Here is a 20,596-nt window from a genome sequence, read left to right on the forward strand (position 1 = left end):
GTAACATACTGTGTGTAGACTATAGTTGGCAAAGGTCGGTTAGTGCAGTTTAGTTTAGGATTCAAATTATTTATGTAGGATATATTTAAAGCTATAATTCGACGTTTTGGGAAATATACTTAATTTTTGTCTTGACAATAATAATAGTAATAATCTTTATTTATAGGGCACTTTTCAAAATAATGTTACAAAGTGTTTTTGCATGAGCAAAGAAAATAAAACACATCAAACAATTAACGAGATACACGGTAAAAATAGGAAGAAATTTAAAAAAATTAAAATAGAGTTAAAAGAAAAATAGACTATGCTTGAATTGGAGAATCTATCTAAGACCTAATGGATTAGGAAAATTTGCTTGGTAGTTATGACCTTATCTGGTTGTACCTGCCTTTCAGATTTCCCTCTTTAGGTAGTGTGTAAGTTCAATATATAGCTAACTGGGACTAGAGTTAACTTTACAGGGTTAGAGTGAATGACACATTAAACAACATGTGGGTTTATTTGCAAGGCAGAAGGAGAGGGAATGTTTAAACAGCCCAAAAAAGAAAGACACAGACTATGTGGAGAAATAGAAAGATATAAAAAGAAAACAGCAGGAAACTTGGAGGGAGAATATTTTTCCATTCTCAATTCCCCCCTGCATCCCTCCCTCTGCATTTTTCTCTGCTTTGTGAATGGTGAGAATGGTGCTAACCTCGTTTTGAAGCAAGCCTCAGGTCCCTAACTCAAACCATATCATATCCGAGCTCTAACGTCTCTCCGCTCAACTCCGAGTGGGCTGGAGATCATTATAATAGACTGCAGCCCTCCAGATGCCTTGCAGGTGAAACAGGTGGTGCATGGCCAGCCTCCCTTCCAGTGTCCTCAATCCCCTCATTTCCTTGCGGTGAAAGTTTGCTAATGAAGGAACTGCAGTCATTAAGGAGAGGAAGAGGTGCAATAAAGATGAAAACGAATGGAGAGGTAGAGTGGACAGGGAGGTGAGAGGTGGAGGATGTAGGTGTTTTATGATGTGGTGGCTGAGAGAAGATGAGTTTTTCTGATCCATTCAGGCACAATGGGCTGTCAGGAAGGATGAAGGGACGGCATAAAAGAGAAAGACAATAGAAAATGTAGATAAGATAGGAAGAAGAAAGAAGGAGTGATGCAATATGGGCGGCACATTATGAGGAGATCAAGAAACAGAAAGTTGTTACAGAGTTAAAAGTGCTCTTTATAAGCTTCTGGCTTCCTTCGCCTCGCACTTCATGTTGATGACACCCGAAGTGAAATATTCCTCCCTTGTTATGAGGATGAATGAAGCCGAATGGAGCTAAGTGTGTTAGTGTTTAGCAGAGATGGATGCCTAAGTGGATGGGTCACCAGGTCCAGATGAGAACAACTCCCTTACACAACGCAGCAGGCATGACCACTGGCGATCGATGGGAGATTCAGCTCTTGGAGGCTTTACTCATTTACCGCAGGCTCAAACTGAGTTGGACTGAACTGTGCTAGCTTCACATGATTACAACATGCTGGATGCAGAATGAGAAAAGGGGAGAAGCTATTTCATCCAAGGGTCATGGTGGCTGGTGAGTTGCCACTAGCTTAATAGGTGGACATAAATGTAACATTTGTTTTCTCCAATCCAAACATTATACGTCATATAAAGAGGGCTGACTATCATCTGGAGCAGACAGGAGTTCGGACGTTTCCTGCTTGTTCGGGACTTTGCAAACGTGTCCATGTTTCTCAAATCTCAATGCTACTGCTGCCCCATTGCTATTTACTGTACCTGGCAGTAAATACAGTAGAGTAACATTTGGCAAGAGGTTTGTCGTCATTTTAACCCTTTAATCCCACGTCAAAGACGATCATTTAACTGACTCTCAAAATGGATGGGTAAGAAGAAATGTTATGTGAATAATTGCCTTCAGGATATAGGATGTATGACATATATTCCTAATTTAGGTTTCGCGTAGACAAATTATGTTACAAAAAGTCATTACAGAAAGAATTATCCAGTAATTAACACAGGCAACTATTTCCCACTTTAAACAGTGGTTGACAGTGGGACACAGCCACATTTGATGCATACTCACATTTCCGTAAAAACATGCAAGGACCAGTTACAGCCAAGCAACCTTATTTTGCTTGTTAGAACAAGAGTTATTAATATGTTGTTGCGTGATACACCAATTGGTTTATGTACAAGAATAACTTAAACAACAACTTAACAGCGTTCTGGGACTCATAGGATGAAGCTCTAGATGAAGATCACAGGGAAAGGAGGACTTTCTGAAACTGAAAATAAAACAGACAAAATCAGCTACTTTACCCCTGATTATTCACTTTACCAACACATCTTAAGACTTTAGACTTCAAGACTTCATTTATGACACTTGGTCTATAACAAATCCTTAGTCAGTACTTGTGAGCAACTCCCTCCCAACACTGATTCAGATTTATGATTTAACAGTGTTTCAGTAACAAGTCTGGATATTCTGTTCTGACATCACTGAAAAATTGAATCTCTCCGAGATAAAACTTCCTTTTCCATGAGCCCAACTGTTTTGACAATGACATGAAACTTCTATCTCTGTTAACCTGTGCTCTTTACTGATGTTGAGCTAATGGATAAAGAGAGATAAGGGACAATTAAAACCACATACAGTATAATTGTAGTGGGATTTGGTCTTGTTGGAACAATGACAGTGATGCACTCTCTCACTGATTCACTAATGACCAAATAATGAGTGTGTGATTAAAGAGGTCATGGTTCGGATGACATCATGCATCTACTTCCTCAGTGATAATAAGGAGCACGGCTGAGGTCAGTGCACACAAGATGTGATGGGGTGAACATCTGTATTATTTTAATTAGGGCTGCAGCTAACAATGATTTTAGTACTCAAAGCTTCTACAGATTATTTCATTGAATCATCAACGATGACATTTGCTTGTGGTCCGCTGGCATAACACCAGGTGCTTTCTGATCAGGTGCCGTCATGCTGTTGCGGTAACATTAGGCGACATAAGTTTTGTTTTACAGTGGACAGACTATAACATTATGCCGTTGTGCTGTTGCAGTAGGCCACGTAAGTTTAAGTTTCATTTTACAGTAGACGGACTGTAACATTACAGAGTTGTTGTTTTCTCTTAGCTTGAAATATTCCCATACTTTAGACCTTCGTCCCTCGCTATTTTCTCTCTCTTCCTCCACTTTGCAAACAGTGGCATCATAATCACGTCGTGTTCACACAGCGTAAGCGCGATGTGCGACAGTAATAAATGTCTACACGAAACAGTGTGCTATATAGTTATATGGATTAAATGAACCACTGATGCAATGAATTTGCTTTTTAGTAATCAAATTAATTGATTTAATCGATGAATTGTTTCAGCCCTAATTTTAATCTTATTTTATCTTATTTAAAATCTAATTTAATTTGATGAATCCAGATAAAACATTAGCAGTGCCCAGTCCCTCATGATTCTCCCCTTCCTCTAAAACCTATAGTTATTTGTTTCTTCCTCCCTGCGTCTTCAGATGCTAAACCACCGTGGATCCAGTGCCCCGTGGACATTGTTGCAGAGACTGATGAACGGCGTGGCACCGCCAACGTCAGCTGGAACGTCCCGGCTGCCACCGACAACTCTAGAGAAGAGGTTGGATACTTTACAAAACAAAGTTTATAATAGAATGGATGCAACTATAAATTATTTTCATTAAAGATTTAACCAGTTAACACTTCTTCAGGTCAGTTGTTACCAACCTGCTATGGGCCATGCAATGATTCATAGCACAAAAACTTTTAGGTTGAACAAAATGTCTTTTTTTTCTGACATTTCTATAATTTTAGCAGTTTTTCTTATGAAATACTGAATACTTTTAACTGTCTCACTCTATAAAAAAACCTTCAAATGAAACAGTATGTCAAGGGAAACTCACTCTTACATATGTCCAACTTCACACATACTACTTTATTTCAATGGGTCACAAGCCGAGATAATCTATCTGACATACATGAGCTCTATGCATGCCACGCACGTGACATGCCGAACTATATATGATGAAATTAACCACTAAGATTAGTGTCATATAATTATTAATGAGTGGATTCTTGGTGCTTACAAAATCTCTTCAACCCACTTTACATATGTTGGCACAGGACAACAGTATCTCATCTAAACGCTATTTACATTAAATCCAGATTTGAGTCAGTTCTTCATATTTTACTGATCTCTTCCTCCTCCAGGTGGGCGTGCAGGCGAAGCCAGTGTACACCCCTCCCCAGCTGTTCCCCATTGGACGGGAAACCATCACCTACATTGCGACCGACCGCTCCGGGAACCAGGCCAACTGCTCCTTCACGGTCACTGTCATCGGTAAGTTCATACTTATGGAGATGCAAACAATGTGCACTGCATATGGCCTGCGGCATGACTCGCATGCTATCAGAGACTTCGATCACACTGTGGACCTGTTGGTCTGTTTTGGGAATTCAATTACATATATTAATGGCTGATAGAAGATGCCATCAGAAAAAACACATTCTTCACATAGTGCCTTTCAAGACAAAAAAAACCCATCTGATCTGAGAAAGATGCGTCATCTCCCTAATAACAGTGACGTCAGCTTTTTGGCTTTCTATCTATTGTTTTGTCTCATTCTTCTCCCTGCTAATGCTGGCTGAAGTACACACAGCTGAGCTGCTTTGTATACATATGATTAATTGTTTCATGGCAGTGCTGACGAATTCCAAAGAAAGCGTTTCAATACAATAGGTTGTTGATCTTGTACCACTCTTAACCACAATATCTACTCTGTGGTCCACATCAAAACGATGATTAAAAGAGAAAAGCATGCACATACTGGCAACATGTGTTCAGTCTTACAAGTCTTTGGCTTCAGCCTCCTGATGATAACTTTGAGAGACATGATTGCCTGTCTGTCAGAGGACTGGAGTAATCATCAGCCGAAGGTGACAGCAATTTGAGGGCAAAGCAATCTGATATTGCACATGCAACTTAGTAGAAATTAACAGACAGTGTCACATGTAAGGGCAAGAAAATTAGTATTGAGACACTTTAATCATCTTTATTGTGAATGTGGTTAAAGAGTCAACATTTTACTTTTAACATAATTAGCTGACATACGTTCATGGCACAACTTTGTGAGGTTCAAACCAGTGGCCTCACAGTTACTGTGGTTACCGCCTGGTGGGTTTGTTACTCCGTCCAGCTTACCTCTGTGCTGCAGCTCATTTCTGTCATTCAGTGTAAAAGTGAGGAGTCCGTCTCCCCCCCGGCAGGTGCCAAACAGGGTTACTGCAGAGAGTGAAAAACAGGGGTGTCCCATGTCAACCGCTCAATAATCACAGCAGTCAGGGGGAAAAACCTCCAGCATGGTAGCCGTGAACATTTCCATATGTTATTATGGTGGTGGAACGTTGTGGTTTTTTTATTAGAGACATGTGTTTAACTAGTGCCCTCTGACACTCTATGCTGCTGCATCGAAAAAAGTCAGATCACAGCGCAGCACTCTGCTCCCAACTGTACTGCTATAATCTATTCCAGTCTTGGGAGCAATTAATTGTACGCTAAAATTTAAACGACCTGCTATTGATATGTTTAAACCTATGGTTTAAACGCGCACAAGTGTGCTGTTTTTATTGTGTGTTCTCCATCTGGTCATCAGGCATTACACCCACCTTTAACAACCTGATATCCTTTTCTAGATACAGAGCCCCCGGTGATTGACAGGTGCAGGTCACCGCCCACAGTCCAGGCCACAGACACGGAGACGGCGGTCGTTTGGGAGGTGCCACAGTTTTCCGACAACTCAGGTATGTCTGGTCGCTGCTCCGTAGATGGTTTATCCTTTAGCTCCTCTGTTCCACTCCGCTCCACCCTCTTCCTCCACTGATGATGGTTAAACAGGATCTTTTCCATTGGGTGACTGGAAAAAGGGGATAAGGAGAGGCTGTGTGTGTGTGTGTGTGTGTGTGTGTGTGCGTGTGCGTGTGTGTGTGTGAATAATGGTGAGAGACACTTGACATAAGATCCAATGGTGAGAGGATGGACTGTAATTGTGTGCATGAATGCCTCATCTGTGTGTCTGTGTTTAAGAGAGAGATTGAGAGAGAAAAAGACTTATGGACTGATGAAGTTGTTGCAGCGTCTGTTAACGTCATTAATGTTAATGCAGAGGGAAGCAGGTGTTTTTGTTATATAAATATGCTCTTTTGTGAGACTTTGCACTCAGTCCATCCATTTTTCACACAGTCATTTGTGTCATTATGCGATCACACTGTACTTGACTCATAAATGTTTTTGTCTCAGTCAGAGCGGCTGTAATACACAATAGATCTGGGTATTAATCACTGTCTTAGCAAAGTTGACACTCCAGGTTTACACCCACAAAAATATTAATTTAGTTCCCAGTTCACAACTGGCCCACTTCAACCACAAGTATTCATATTCTCAAAAAGCAATACTTCAGTGAAAGTCCACTATTCAACAGCAAATTAATTAGTATAACTATTAAACTTTCTCATATGAAGGATGACCTTCTTTCAATGTCTCTCAGAGTGGTAAATTATTAGAGTTAAACCTGGTGTCTCTTATTACCTATCCATAAGTCTATCTGTTAACTAATTTATGTGTTGTTGGGTAGCTTACAATCAGACTGAATTGCTGATTTTTTTTTTTTACTTCATTCATTCTGTTTGAGTTGCTGAAGACATGGGAAGTTTTATAAGCTTAGGATGTGTTGATGTATGTGTCAAAGTGACTAATAACTACAGTTGTCATGTACTGGAGTTAAAGCTAACTTCACAAAAAAAAACAAATGTCACTAAGTCAGTAAGTACCATAACACTTTTACATTAACAATTACATTAACATGTACTATGTACAGCACGTTACTTTCCACATAAGTGTAGACCACTAATACCTAACTCAGATAGTACCGACCCATTTTTTTTTCAGTGCTATTGTTGCACTACTCTGTCATTTTTCACATAACCGTATTTGTACTAAATAATGAGGAATATGCAAATGAACATGTGTAGGGAGATCATTATAGAGTTGCAGTCACGGTTATCTACTTGACTGCTGACACATTTGCTTACTGAATCTAAGATTTGAACTAGGTGAAATGTGAATAAACATAATGTCCTCTTAGTAATTCTCAGCTCGACTCCTTCTCTAAAAAGTAATCTGGGCCACTTAACAATCACTTTTATCCAGTGAAACTTGAGCTCAGTGAAAAAGCTGGTACTGATTTTCTTGTTCAATGGCAGTTCAGGAGGTCACATACTGGCTGTGTTGATTTAATATGCAAGCCGTTAGTCTCTCTTTTCAGCCTAGGCCACCCTGTTAAGCTCACTACGTTGATGCTTAGCACTTCAGACCGATCCTGTTATAAAGGAGTGCATCAAGGCCACTCTGCCAAATAGACTAAATATCGTAGAACTGGCAGGGTTTCTTCTGGCACTCTATCTATACCCAAACAGCCGTGGTGGTGACAGACGACAAACCAGACTTCACCAGGGTTCCAGCCCACAGCCAAGCCTACGCAATTCACTGGCTCCACACACACACACACACACACACACGAATAACACTGAGCGAGCTGTGTGTGTACAGAAACGTAGGCAGGCGTGGGTGAAAACACAAACACAGGCCTCAAACTTAATGTCTTACCCCTCGATACCCAGCGTGCTCATTCCCCACCTGCCTGCAGAGGTGCAACCCCGTCCAACACACACCATCACACACACTCGCCTCACACACATACGCTGTAATAACAGGCTGCTGCGGCTGCTTCGGGCCAGACGACGTCAGCCCAGCGCTGCTTCAACGTCAGTGTTTTGTTTTTCCAGGCCCACACCCTGATGCCAGCACTATATATAGTCACGACTTGGTAGACACACACGTACAAACACACACACAGGCTATATATAAGGGGAGACACCAGACTCCAGCAGGCCAGACGTGTGTCACCCCTGTTATAATGACGTTTAATGGAGCAAGTGGACTGAAGTGAAACGAAAGGTCAATCCTTGAGTTTTCCCACCTTCTCCTTTTGTTTCTTAATGGCCGTTTCTTTCTCTGTGTCTCTCACACTTGCAGTGCAGATGTTTTCACTGCCTTTCTGTTTACAGCCTGTGTGTCAGCCTACAGACGAAACCCAGAAGGTTTCACGCATGCAAACACACACACACACACTCATACGCTCCTCTCCTAAGGATCTATCCATCACTCTCTTCACATTCAGTTTTTTTAAGCCCTTCAGACTATAACAATTTTCCCTCTTCAATCCCAAGAGGTTTTGTGATGAGCCAAGATTTGCAGTGCCCAGACACACCATGTCAACATATCAATGTATAACATAACTTCTATGGTTTTCTAAGAGTGACTCATTTAGTCCTGGAAAATGGGGAAAGGCCGAGACTGCCCTCTGCAGGATAACTGCAGTAACACTTTTGACTCAGAAAAAGGTCAGAAAAAACATAATTAATATTTAATTCATGTAAATATGAGTCAAACCTACGATGTGCAGTTTTCAAGGTTATAAATAATGTATAAAGATGTTGAGTCATGTTAGCAACGATTTGAGCATTGCTGGTTGTTTTAGAGCTTTCTGCTGTTTTACTTTGGATGGTAGTCCTCCTACACTTTTACTCGACATTCATATTATTGGATGATATCGTTGTCTATTGTTACAATATTTGCACCAGAAATATCATAATATATGATCTTCACAGGTTAAAGAATGTTATGTGATTAATTGTACTTAAAAGCATCTGTGGAAACATCAACTAGTTTGTCTCAATTCCCAGACTGTTATCACCATGATGAACAGAACAAGAGGTTTGACCACTCTAATAATATTTGGACTGGTAACCCTTCAAGAGTAATGCAGATTTGTTACTAACCAATAAGGAATACAAATTAAGTATAAAGATCACTTTTGTTTATACTGTATGTGTGTTTGTGAAATGTTATTGTGGCGATGTTGTTTTACACAATATGTGTTAAATGTGCTGTATGTCTATAACCAACTCTTTTGTAATGCGTGTGTTTCTCTCAGGTGGTCGCCTCACAGTGACCAGCAGCCACACGCCAGGGTCTCAGTTCCCAGTAGGAGAGACTCTGGTCCAGTACACAGCTACTGATGCAGGAGGAAACAGCCGCACCTGCAACCTCACCATCACTGTGCAAGGTACAGAGCTTACAGACACATCGTGGCTTTTTAAATAACATTACTTAGTCTTGTTGTATAAATGTTTTTGTGTAATTTGTGTAAATATTTGACTTTTTCTTATATTGATTCAGTATGTTTAAACTTCCCTATTCTCCCCTATTTACTGTGTTCCACTTCAATATATTCTGTTTTGTTTAATTTTGTGCTTTTAGTTTTGTTCCACTGGTCATGTTAGCTTTACTGTTTTCAAGCATCTGTAAAGAGGAAGAAAATTTAGTTCATTGAGGACCGTAATTATAAATAATTACATATAGGATAAATAACATAATCAAAACCTGAGACAAGACAATAGTGCATGTTAGTTGTCCGTAGTCGCTCTCATACAGAGATCCTGCAATAAACGTAGAAAGAATATCCTCCAAAATGCCGTATTTGTTCATTTATATTAAACAAATGTTTGCAGTATAATCCCGCAACCAGGTGTGCTATCACATAGCGATCCGGCTTTCTGGAACCAGCGGTGTGAATAACGACCTTTATGTGTAACACAACATGACAGCTGAGGCTTTCCACACAGACATTGTTCTGTCTGTGTTACTTTCAACGTTCCGGGGCTCAGAGGCCGATCAAATCTGAGCCCCTTTCCGGCTCCAGACCTTTCATACAGCACAGCGAGCCGGCATATTGGTGCAATACTTCTGGAAAATAACGCAGTGTGAAAGTGCCTCATGTCACTCATTTCCATGAGCGTATGTGAAGGTTTTCACAGCCGCCCACAGTCCAGGCTACAGGGACAGACCTATTAAAATAATACTTACTGTAAGTCTAAAATCTCTAAAAAGTATATTAAAAAGGCCAGTATGAACAGGTATGAAAAGGTATGAAGGCCTATGAGAATTTCAACGTGTGTTTGTGTTGGTATTATAAAATATTGAGCCCCTATATGACTAACCATTAAGTATAATCTACTATGTGTGTGACCAGGGACGACCTGTGACCAGCCATATGTCCCAGTGAATGGAGAGTTTGTCTGCTCTGAAGAAGAGGAGGGCGTTAACTGTAGTCTTCACTGTAAAGACGGCTACAGCTTCACTCAGGATGCAGTGCACAGCTACTTCTGTGCCTACAACGGCGTGTGGGAGCCACCCTATTCCCCAGACAGACCTGACTGCTCAGGTAAGCGCAGCACAAGTATTGTGTTAAGTACCTAGGTTACTGCAGGTACATTTCAGTATACACAAATTCCTGTATGTGCAGATACTTCTTGCTCTTTTTGAATGCGTTTTTCCTACTTAAACGTCAAAACACATTCAAACACACATGTGCAGCAAATTGAAAAACAAGCACTGTGCTAAATAAAACTCTTTTTGTCTTTCCCAGTGAACCGTATAGCAAACAATGGTTTCAAACCCTTTGAGATGCTGTTTAAAGCATCTCGCTGTGACGACGTGGACCTGGTCAAGTCATTTACTGGGGAGTTCAACACCAAACTGGGAGGCATGGTGAGGACTTGTGTATATAAACACACACATAGATGCTGTAAATCAACTCCCGAAACTAATGTTGCTTCTCTTCTTATTCTCCACAGCTTCCCAACATTTGTAGCAACGATGATGTCACCTGCAAGCTAGAGGTGATGTCACAGGGTCACTGTCTAGAGTACAACTACGACTATGAGAACGGGTTCTCTATTGGTAGGCACAAAATACATCTTCACTAAGTATCCCACCTATGGTATAATGGAAGCATCAAATTTGCTTATTATTCTTCTCCTGTCTGAAAATGATCAGTACCAGGGGGTTGGGGCAACAGCTGGAGTCCTCAGGGTGCCCAGGACTACGCCTACTTTGAGTCAGGCTTTGCCACAGGCACCCGGCAGCTCGCCAGGCAGCAGCAAGACAGCAGTGTGCAGGTCCAGCACCGTACCAAGAGGCACCGAAAAATCACAGGACCTACCAGAGACCAAAAGATTCAGATCTATTTCAACATCACAGGTATATTAGATTTGCTGTGTGGTTATTGACATTTGCAGTGCTGGAATAAATGTGTATATATATATGTGTGTGTTTATATACACACACAAACACACACACACAGATATGTTTTTTATATTCAATAGCATCCGTTGTTAGTTATCAGTCCTTTAAACTTTGTCCATTCTCCCAGCAAGCATCCCTCTGCCCCTGTCGAGGAACGACTCAATAGAAGTGGCCAATCAGAAGAGACTCCTGCGGACTCTAGAGCAACTGACCAATCGTCTGAAGCGAACGCTGGCCAAGCAGCCGCTGTCCAGTTTCCACGTGTCCTCAGAGATGATTGTAGCTGATCCCAAATCTCTGGAGAGCAAGAAGCCCTCTCTGTTCTGCAGGCCGGGCTCAGTGCTCAAAGGCAGGATGTGCGGTGAGTGGGACAGGATTGAACGCAGGGTACACCCACCTAAACTCCTCACCTTTTTATTTGTTGAACTTACTTACTTTTATAACAGTATAACATGCATAAACATTTATGGGATACTTCTGTGAAAGTTTTATTTTTACCAGTAAATCACTAGTTGCGTGTGCTGTTGCAGTCCAATGTCCGGTGGGAACCTACTTCTCTCTGGAACATAACGAGTGTGAGAGCTGCTGGCTAGGCTCCTTTCAGGACCAGGAGGGTCAGCTGGAGTGTAAGTCCTGCCCTGAGGGATCATCCACGGCCTACCTGCACTCCCGCAGCATTGCTGAGTGCAAAGGTAAGATTCATTCACACAGTCAGACCTCCGCCTTACTGAAGGACAGAGAGCATTTGCAAATAACTTAAATGGTATCATTTTGATAATAGAAATGTGTAAGTATTGCCTCTTACTAATAAAATATTGCAGTCTTGGAAGACTATCCACCACAAGTAGGATAAAATAATGATAAATGATTAACAAATAGGACTTTGAGGAATTTTTCTCAGACGTAAATAGTTACTAAATGCACTGTTTGTTAATTATAGATCTGATGTTGTTTTGATGAATGTTGCTCATGATGCGGTGATTCGCATGTGTTTACAGGGCAGTGTAAGCCTGGTAGTCACTCTCTGAATGGGCTGGAGATCTGCGAGTCATGCCCGCTGGGTCACTTCCAGGCTGGTTTCGGCGCCAGGGAGTGTCTCGTCTGTCCTGACGAGACCTCAACTGTCACCAGAGGAGCGGTGGATGAGACAGAGTGTGGAGGTGATACAGTTTGACAGTGTGGAGAACACTCCCTTAATGTCCTATCAACTTGATTATTTTAAGTCTGAAAAGCCTTAATCATTCTGAAGTTATTCAAAATGCTGCTAGGTAACAAAAACAAATATAATTCCAGCCTTTAAGCGAGTGCTTAGCATTCATTATGCAATTATATCAGACATTCGTACTTGGAAATGTCATATGATTGCCCTTTAAAGTTGGATGATAAATCTGGAAAAAATGTTGCTACCTGAGTTTCCCAGTTAAAATACAGAAATAACCTATAACCTTTCAAAGGTTGACGTTGGACTTTTCAACCAGAAAATGACATTTTTTTATACATTTTTGTGTTATTCTGCTCCAATATATACTACTCAATTTCTTTCTTTCTTTTACTATGCTCCTCTCTTCTATGTCTCCACTCCTGCAGTCCCCTGTTCGGCAGGTCATTTCTCCCGCACCGGTCTGGTTCCCTGTTACCCTTGTCCTAGAGATTACTACCAGCCTGAACATGGCCGCTCCTACTGCCTCTCCTGTCCCTTCTATGGAACAACCACCATTACAGGGGCAACCACCATACAGCACTGCTCCAGTAAGTGACCCTAACTAGAAAAAAACAAAGCCTTTTCACGTCAAACCCACACACACAAGCCCTCCTTTTGATATCCAGAGGATCTTTGTTTTTGTGTTTTATTTGGTTTCTAAAAGAATTCTCTGATCACAGTTGTTCCTACAAAAAATCTAACGGTCCTGTGGTATCTTCAGACAAAAGAAACAATGACGTGCAGGTGATTTCTTACCTTATTCGGGGCTTTCTTAGACCACCCTTAAGGTCTTCCTGATGGTGTCAAGACCCCACTAACCATTATCTAGTCCAATGGTTTTCAAACTTTTTTACGGTAAGACGAAGAAGAAGACAATCATCAATTATCAATCCCACTATGGGAAATTACATTTTCAAGGATCCCTAAACTGACGCAAATTAGACCAAGAACCCCCATCTGATAGGAGTTTTGCTTTAAATTAAATAAAGCAAATTATTATAATAATAAATGATTCCCCTTTTACTGGGGACCCCCTGGAACCCCTTCAGGGACCCCTGGGGGTGGTGGACCCCACTTTGGGAACCACTGATGCAATCATCACAATCAAAGCTTATCTACAGTTGTATTACATGTGCGTTTGGCAGCCATTTGTCCATTCGTACAACTGGTGTGGCTCTGTTGAGGTGTGTGCCTGTATACAAAGTGAATTGGACCAAGATTAACTTGGTTTACAAATTTTACAATATTGTTCCGATAATTAGTGAATTAAGTTTGTAGCGGAGGTTTCTATTACTAAAAAGCTTCATTGGAAAGTTTTAAACACAATACTCATTATTCAGACATATAAAACCAGAAATAATAACTTAGTGCAAAGTGTCCGAATAAAGTTACAGTTCACCAGTTGCAATGATAAACATAATGCCTATAAAAGCTATTCGCCCCCTGGGAAATTTCCATTTTTTTTTATTGTTTTACAACACTGAAACAAAGTAGATTTAATGTGGCATTTATGACACTGATCAATAAAGACCCAAGTGAAAACAGATCTTTACAAAGTGATCGAAATTAATTACATACATAAAGTATAAAATACTTGTTGGCATAAAGACTAGCTGCAATTTGTCAATTGGATTAAGATCTGGACAAATATAGGCACTTTCCTGGTATGTTGAAGTTTTGTAGGAAGGACTCCTCTCTCAGGTTTGTTGTTTGTGATTGAGCAAATTATGTTAATTAAAACTAAAACTATACGACCGTAGTTTGTTCCAGCTCTTGCTCCAGTTGAATTTAAATTTGATGTGAGCAGGCATATGTAGATAGTTTTATTTTAACACCATTGTGCTGTGCTGAGTTGGCATGTCAAATGACTTATGGTAAATTTCTACAGGACGTGCCAAGTGAAGTCAGCAGAGACCAAACCATATAGAGCTGTTCTGTGTCAGCCGCTCTGTGTGACAGCTTTTCTGCAGTTTCAAAACGTGCTGTTCCAGTTGTGTGGTGTCTGATCTGTGTTGTGACAGCTCAATCCAGTTGGAAAAGGAATTACTGCAAGAGATCAGGGGGGAAATGGAAATAATATGACTTTTATTGCTCTGCTGCAGAATGGAAATGAATAAATATGCATGCCTTAGGTGTGGGAACGAACAGCGGTCAGGACATGCTGCCAGTTTCTAATAAGAATGCAGGCTTTTGTTCAGACAGATCACAACCGTCTGCGAGTCTGGTGGCAAGGGGAAAGATCTTTGCTGTGTTTTTCCGACTTGTCTCTGCTTATATTGCGTGTATTTTCTCTGGGTGTCATTGTCAGGTTTTGGCTCCAGTTTTCTTCCCAAAGAGGAGAGTGTGACTGCAGCTCCAGAGGTGGAGGTCATTGAGGACTACCAAGCAAGCAGTCAGGTTAGTCTTTGTCCACACTTACCTTGTTTCTCACATGTCTTAACTTATTATAGGTCTCAAATGTCCAAAACCCTACATAGGGTATCTCTATTACACGTGTTACAAAATGGCTGCAACTAACCTGGAGATGAAAATGGCAATACCTCTTAATACCAAATTTCTCCTGCTTTATTGTTGAATGAATTTCTAATTAATTTAGAATTCACATTATATCTTTACCTACATTATATCTACCTTTTTTATTTCTTATTTATGTGAGGGTAGGTGTTTTTCATTGAATGTTTCACTGATCTGATTGGCTGTTCCTGCAGGTTTTCCATGAGTGCTTCCTGAATCCCTGTCAGAATAAGGGGACATGTGAGGAGGTCGGGGCGGGATACGTCTGCACCTGCATGCCCGGATTCACAGGTAAATGACCAGTCAGAGATTCACCCGGTGTGATGTTTAATAACATAATAAACATACATGTCTTAACAACTTTAAAGAAGGAGGAATAAGATGATCATTAGAGGTTTGTGTACTGGATTTTATGTCATTGCTAACTGTGACTCTCGTCTAAGTGTTGGCATTTGTGGCAACGGACATTCAGCACTTCCACATTTGTGTTTGTTGTATGTGACTTATGTTATGACGAGTAGCTGATACAGCCTCTGATATTTCTCTCTCAGGTGCCAAGTGTGAGATAGACATAGATGAGTGTGACTCTGCGCCCTGCCAGAATGGAGGCCTGTGTAGAGACGGCATGGGAGACTTCCAGTGTCAGTGCAAGCCTGGATTTTTAGGTAAGGGACCATTGAGGAAGTAAAGTGTTGATGATTTAAATCAAAGTTTTAAAAACTTAATTCGTTATTTCAAAGTCTTAAAAGGGTTACACTTACAGGCTTTTGACTACACATTTTATATAGCTGTAAATTTGATAGTATTTGAATAGTCTTAAACGGGACGGCTTTATTTGCCTCCATCAGCATATGTCATGTCACTGCTGTCAGGTGAAAACAAATTACAAAACGTTTCATGTGCAAAGAGTTCTTGTTGTTTTAGATCTCAAATGGTTTTAGTAGCTCAAAGATGCCATTGTTTTTAATAATGGGAACGCCCCATAATCACATACTGTACTGTAGCTTACCTTTGAGCTTATCCTCGGTCTCTGTTTGACCCTTTCCCCCCGTTTGTCTCAGGCTCTCTGTGTGAGGCGGAGGTGAACGAGTGTATCTCCTCCCCATGTCTGAACGAAGGTGTGTGCGTGGACGAGGTTAACAAGTTCACCTGCAGTTGTGCCAGCGGCTTCACAGGTTAGATAACAGGACTGGGTTACAGTTTCATTCAGTTTGACAGTTGGTTTCCTTGTCGGACAGTCGCGCCAACAGTAAAACTTATTGCATAACATCAGATAATTATTCAAGTGGATTATTGGTTTGAACTTGTTGAACCTCTTATTCATTCTGTACAGTAAATACTATTACTGTTTAAACTTTAGATACAGTGTATACATGTATTAACTGTTTTCCTTGTCGTTTAACATTTCCACAGGATCTCGTTGTGAGCTGGAAATAAACGAGTGCCTTTCCAACCCCTGTCTGAACGGAGGTGTGTGTGAGGACCTGACAGCTGGCTACGCCTGCAATTGTGCTGTGGGCTTCTCAGGGGATAGCTGCGAGGTCAACATCGATGAATGTTATAGCGCCCCCTGTCTGAATGGAGGCTCATGTGTGGATGCTGTTAACAACTTCAGGTAATTAAGTTGATGAAAATTCTGATGGGAAGATTTCTAATAATTCATTAGTCTTCTTGTGTTATGATCAGTGTTGGAAAGGTTACTTTGGAAATGTAATAGGTTACCGATTACAAGGTACCCTAATAAAAATGTAATAGTAGTGTAACCACATTACTTTATCAAAGTAATGTAACATTTGTTAACCATTTTAAAAAGACAGCTTCAGCGGCAATTTAACTGGCAGGCGTGTGGTGCTAAAATTTCAAACATGAAAACCAATCAAAAGCATCAGAACAGCATCAAACTTTATTAAATGGCTGTGGCTGGAAATGGCAAAGGAAGACAACATATTTAAACATATAGTCAAGCTTTTTACAGAAAATATTTTGATGTAACCCCAATGTAATCATTAACATTTTCACAAGCAACTGTAATTTAATTACACATTTTTACTGTAATGGATTACAGTTACATTTATTTTGTAAATTAAATTAAGTAAATAAATTATATGTAACTAGTTACTCCCCAACATTGGTTATGATGTAATGTTACTTCTAAACAATTAATATTATATAATATATTTAATATTCAACAATACATAAATAAATAATACATTATTTGAAAGAGAAACACTGAATTTGTGACGCACCTTTCTTCTTTTTCATGTGCTTCACATTCAGACATACATTCAGACATTTTTCAGATGCAGCATGCTCAGAGAAACTCAGAAATCTGACTGAAATTATTAGGTCACTGAGGAAACCTTTAACTAAAAACTGTTCTTAAATAACCTCTAAAGTTGTATTATGTGATGTACAGTATATAGTAAGTATTTTCCTTGCTGAATTGGTTGAATGAAAAATTAATAACAACACTAAGAATGCAGCTTTATATAATAACACAATACACCCACTGTCACGGCTGGCTCAAAACCGCAACAAAAAAGAATAGTACGGTGACACAAAACTGCAGCAAAGGTGCCATTACTTTTATTTTTACACAAACAGAAACAACTTAATGTTCAAATAATCATATGAAGTGTGATAATCAGTTGGTCAGTCATGTCAGCAGGTATGCATGTTTGAGAGAATAGTGAGTGGAGTGTTGTATGGTGAAAGAAACAAAAATAACGAGGAGCGTGGAGGGAAGAGGATTTCCCCCCTCTCTAGCCCACAGTGCAGAACATGAGATGGGGATGTCACACCACTTACATGCAGTTCAGCAGAAAATGTTATCATCATCTCAAAAAGAGTTTATTTCCACAGTTGACTATCTACAGATACAGTACGTTTCATTAACCATGACAGAGGAAGGTTTGATTGAAAACATTGTTGCACGATGCCCTTTGTTGTTATGTTGTAGTGTTTACCTGTAAGTGGTATTGTCTTACAGTGTCTTCCTTCCCTCTCTCAGGTGTCAGTGTGTGGAGGGCTACCGTGGCCGCATCTGTGAGGTGGACGTGGACGAGTGCGACCCTAACCCCTGTGTGAACGGGGCCAGCTGCATGGATGGTCTGGGGTCCTACACCTGCCGCTGCCTCCCTGGGTTCAACGGAACCAGGTGTGAGACAGGTACTATAGGACAGATTACACATCACCAAGGCAACTCTAGAGGAGGGAAAGAGAGATAGCTGATGTAAATGTGTCAGTTAAAACCACCATTGAAGCACAACAAGGGCGTGCATTAGCATAGACCTTTTTCTTTTGCATGTTGGTCTCTTTTATGTGTCTACTTTTCTGATTTAACACATTTAAAATGCTACTCAAACACATGGTAACCCTCTTTATGTTCACAATTGTTCTTTAAGGTGTTTTAGTATTTGCCAAATTATTTCTATGGGTTGTGATCTTTTAAAGGGTTCTTTTCAAAACTTGTCAGAGTGCAAGGCAGAAATTGGGGGATTTAAATCAAAAACTGTCTAGTGAGACAAAAAAAATGTCCTTTTATCTAAAGCGACTTACATATGAGGAGCAACATAAAAGCATCAATAAAGCATTATAAATAAAGCATGTAGACATAAACTGAAGCAATGTCTACCCAGCTGCATCTATTTTGAAGTTAGAAGTAGAAACAAAGAGAAAAGTCAGAAATAAGTTTTGTCTGATTCTGTAAACATCTCAGGATCCCACACATTGATCTTGTGACCCCTTGTGAGCTCCAGACCCACAGGTTTGTAATCACTCATGCACAAGATGAACCAGTCACAGTAATAATTTAATTTAATAAAAAAAATCACCCATTAATGTAAATGTCTTTTCTGTCCTATCAGAGATGTCTGCGGCCTTCAACCTGGACTTTGAGGTGTCTGGTATCCATGGCTACGTAATGATGGATGGAGTGATGCCGGCGCTGACGGAGATCACCTGCACCTTTTGGATGAGGTCATCGGACACCACCAATTATGGCACACCTGTCTCTTACGCCGTGGAGGGCAGTGACAACGCTTTCCTTCTCATAGACTACAATGGGTCAGTGATGTACTAACAGTCAAGAGAATATAAATGCACATAAACTGTATTATTCCATACAGTACACATGAAACAGAGTATGGGCAATAAAGAAGTACCATTATGTTTAATCTACCTATCCTATACCTATAATAATGCTTTCTTCCCGTGGTTCTCCCTCCCTCCAGGTGGGTGCTGTATGTGAATGGTAAAGAGCGGATCACTGACTGTCCTGCAGTGAACACAGGTCTGTGGTACCACATCGGGGTGTCCTGGAGGAGCTGGGATGGTGACTGGAGAATCTACATCAATGGGAAGCCTTCAGATGGAGGCAAAGGCCTGTCAGTCGGCACCACTATCCCAGGTGTAGTGCTATCCTCGACCTGGTCACCTTTCTACCATAAGTTTTCCATATCCAGAAATAATTAGCTTCAATAAAACAGCGTTGGATGTTTCTGAACAAAGTAACCCAGTAGACAAGGAGAATAATTTCTCACTGACATCTCGTTAACCTCTGACCTTTAAACATGTGTCCTATAGGTGGTGGGGCGCTGGTGTTAGGTCAGGACCAGGATCAGAGGGGCGAGGGATTCAACCCTGTCGAATCCTTTGTCGGCTCCATCAGCCAGCTCAACATCTGGGATCGTGTTCTCACTCCTCAACAGGTAGATGTAGTAATTGTGTTCCTGTTAAATGCCACATATACCCACGTCTATGAAACCAGGTAATTTAACATGTAACACAATCATAAAATATATATTTAAACAGATATAACAACTGATCTTCCCCGCCTATATACTGTAGATCAAGGTCCTGTCCAGCAGCTGTCCAGCCTCCCACGTGAACCACAGAGGGAACGTCCTCGCCTGGCCAGACTTCCTCAGCGGGGTTGTGGGGCGAGTCAAAGTAAACCTGAACAGCATTTTCTGTGCTGGTAAGAGACGCTCCACAAGTCTTAAGCACACAGTGTATTACCTTGAATGATAAACTTTCTGTATTTGCTACGAGAATACTTGTAATACTACCATGCGTGCTCTTAGCCTTTCTAGGCTCTGTCTCCATCACTGAAAACCATTCCTGGTCTCTCCAGATTGCCCCAAGCTGGAGAATGCAGTGCCACACCTGCACGCCTCCACTGTGGAGGTGAGCCCCGGGGCCCAGGTCCAGCTGTCCTGTGATCCCGGCTTCTACCTGTTGGGGGAGCCGGTGCTACAGTGCCAAAATAAAGGAGAGTGGAGTCACCCTCTGCCCAGCTGTGAACGTAAGCCAGAGATACAAACTGTTCTGCGATTTGAAATGTAAATGAGTCATATCTTACCATATGTTTGTTTTTGATTTGTTGTGTTTGCCGAGTAAATTTCTGTGATGACAAAAACAAACCTAAAACATTTGACAAATCCTGAGTGTGGAAATTTTTTATGTTCTCATATAGAAATCTTAAGTGATAATTTTAGCTTGCTGAAACATTTTTAATGCTTCAGCTTTTTTATCAAACACGTCCCTGGCTAACACTGGTAAGACACGTAACATACATTCCTCCTGCAGCAGATGGATATGTGGTATTACTGTATTGTACATGTGACATACACAAAAAAAAGCTTACAG

General features: G+C 40.7%; 1 protein-coding gene across 3 annotated transcripts in view; it reads left to right on the top strand.

Moving 5' to 3' along the window:
- svep1 (sushi, von Willebrand factor type A, EGF and pentraxin domain containing 1) overlaps nt 1-20,596 on the top strand; it is a 92,767-nt gene that overhangs the window by 50,184 nt on the left and 21,987 nt on the right. For all 3 annotated transcript variants that reach the window (XM_046064337.1, XM_046064336.1, XM_046064338.1), the window contains 23 exons: nt 3,530-3,648; nt 4,239-4,368; nt 5,721-5,828; nt 9,080-9,211; nt 10,178-10,369; nt 10,574-10,695; nt 10,782-10,887; nt 10,984-11,187; nt 11,360-11,593; nt 11,763-11,924; nt 12,231-12,392; nt 12,820-12,981; nt 14,742-14,830; nt 15,142-15,238; nt 15,499-15,612; nt 16,009-16,122; nt 16,361-16,562; nt 17,958-18,115; nt 18,814-19,012; nt 19,180-19,355; nt 19,532-19,656; nt 19,796-19,925; nt 20,082-20,252. In XM_046064337.1, coding sequence (XP_045920293.1) covers nt 3,530-3,648; nt 4,239-4,368; nt 5,721-5,828; nt 9,080-9,211; nt 10,178-10,369; nt 10,574-10,695; nt 10,782-10,887; nt 10,984-11,187; nt 11,360-11,593; nt 11,763-11,924; nt 12,231-12,392; nt 12,820-12,981; nt 14,742-14,830; nt 15,142-15,238; nt 15,499-15,612; nt 16,009-16,122; nt 16,361-16,562; nt 17,958-18,115; nt 18,814-19,012; nt 19,180-19,355; nt 19,532-19,656; nt 19,796-19,925; nt 20,082-20,252 — 3,408 coding nt within the window. The remainder of the gene's footprint in view (nt 1-3,529; nt 3,649-4,238; nt 4,369-5,720; nt 5,829-9,079; nt 9,212-10,177; nt 10,370-10,573; nt 10,696-10,781; nt 10,888-10,983; nt 11,188-11,359; nt 11,594-11,762; nt 11,925-12,230; nt 12,393-12,819; nt 12,982-14,741; nt 14,831-15,141; nt 15,239-15,498; nt 15,613-16,008; nt 16,123-16,360; nt 16,563-17,957; nt 18,116-18,813; nt 19,013-19,179; nt 19,356-19,531; nt 19,657-19,795; nt 19,926-20,081; nt 20,253-20,596) is intronic.

The sequence above is a fragment of the Micropterus dolomieu genome, linkage group LG12 (assembly GCF_021292245.1).
Source record: "Micropterus dolomieu isolate WLL.071019.BEF.003 ecotype Adirondacks linkage group LG12, ASM2129224v1, whole genome shotgun sequence".
In the NCBI taxonomy this organism is placed as follows: domain Eukaryota; kingdom Metazoa; phylum Chordata; class Actinopteri; order Centrarchiformes; family Centrarchidae; genus Micropterus; species Micropterus dolomieu.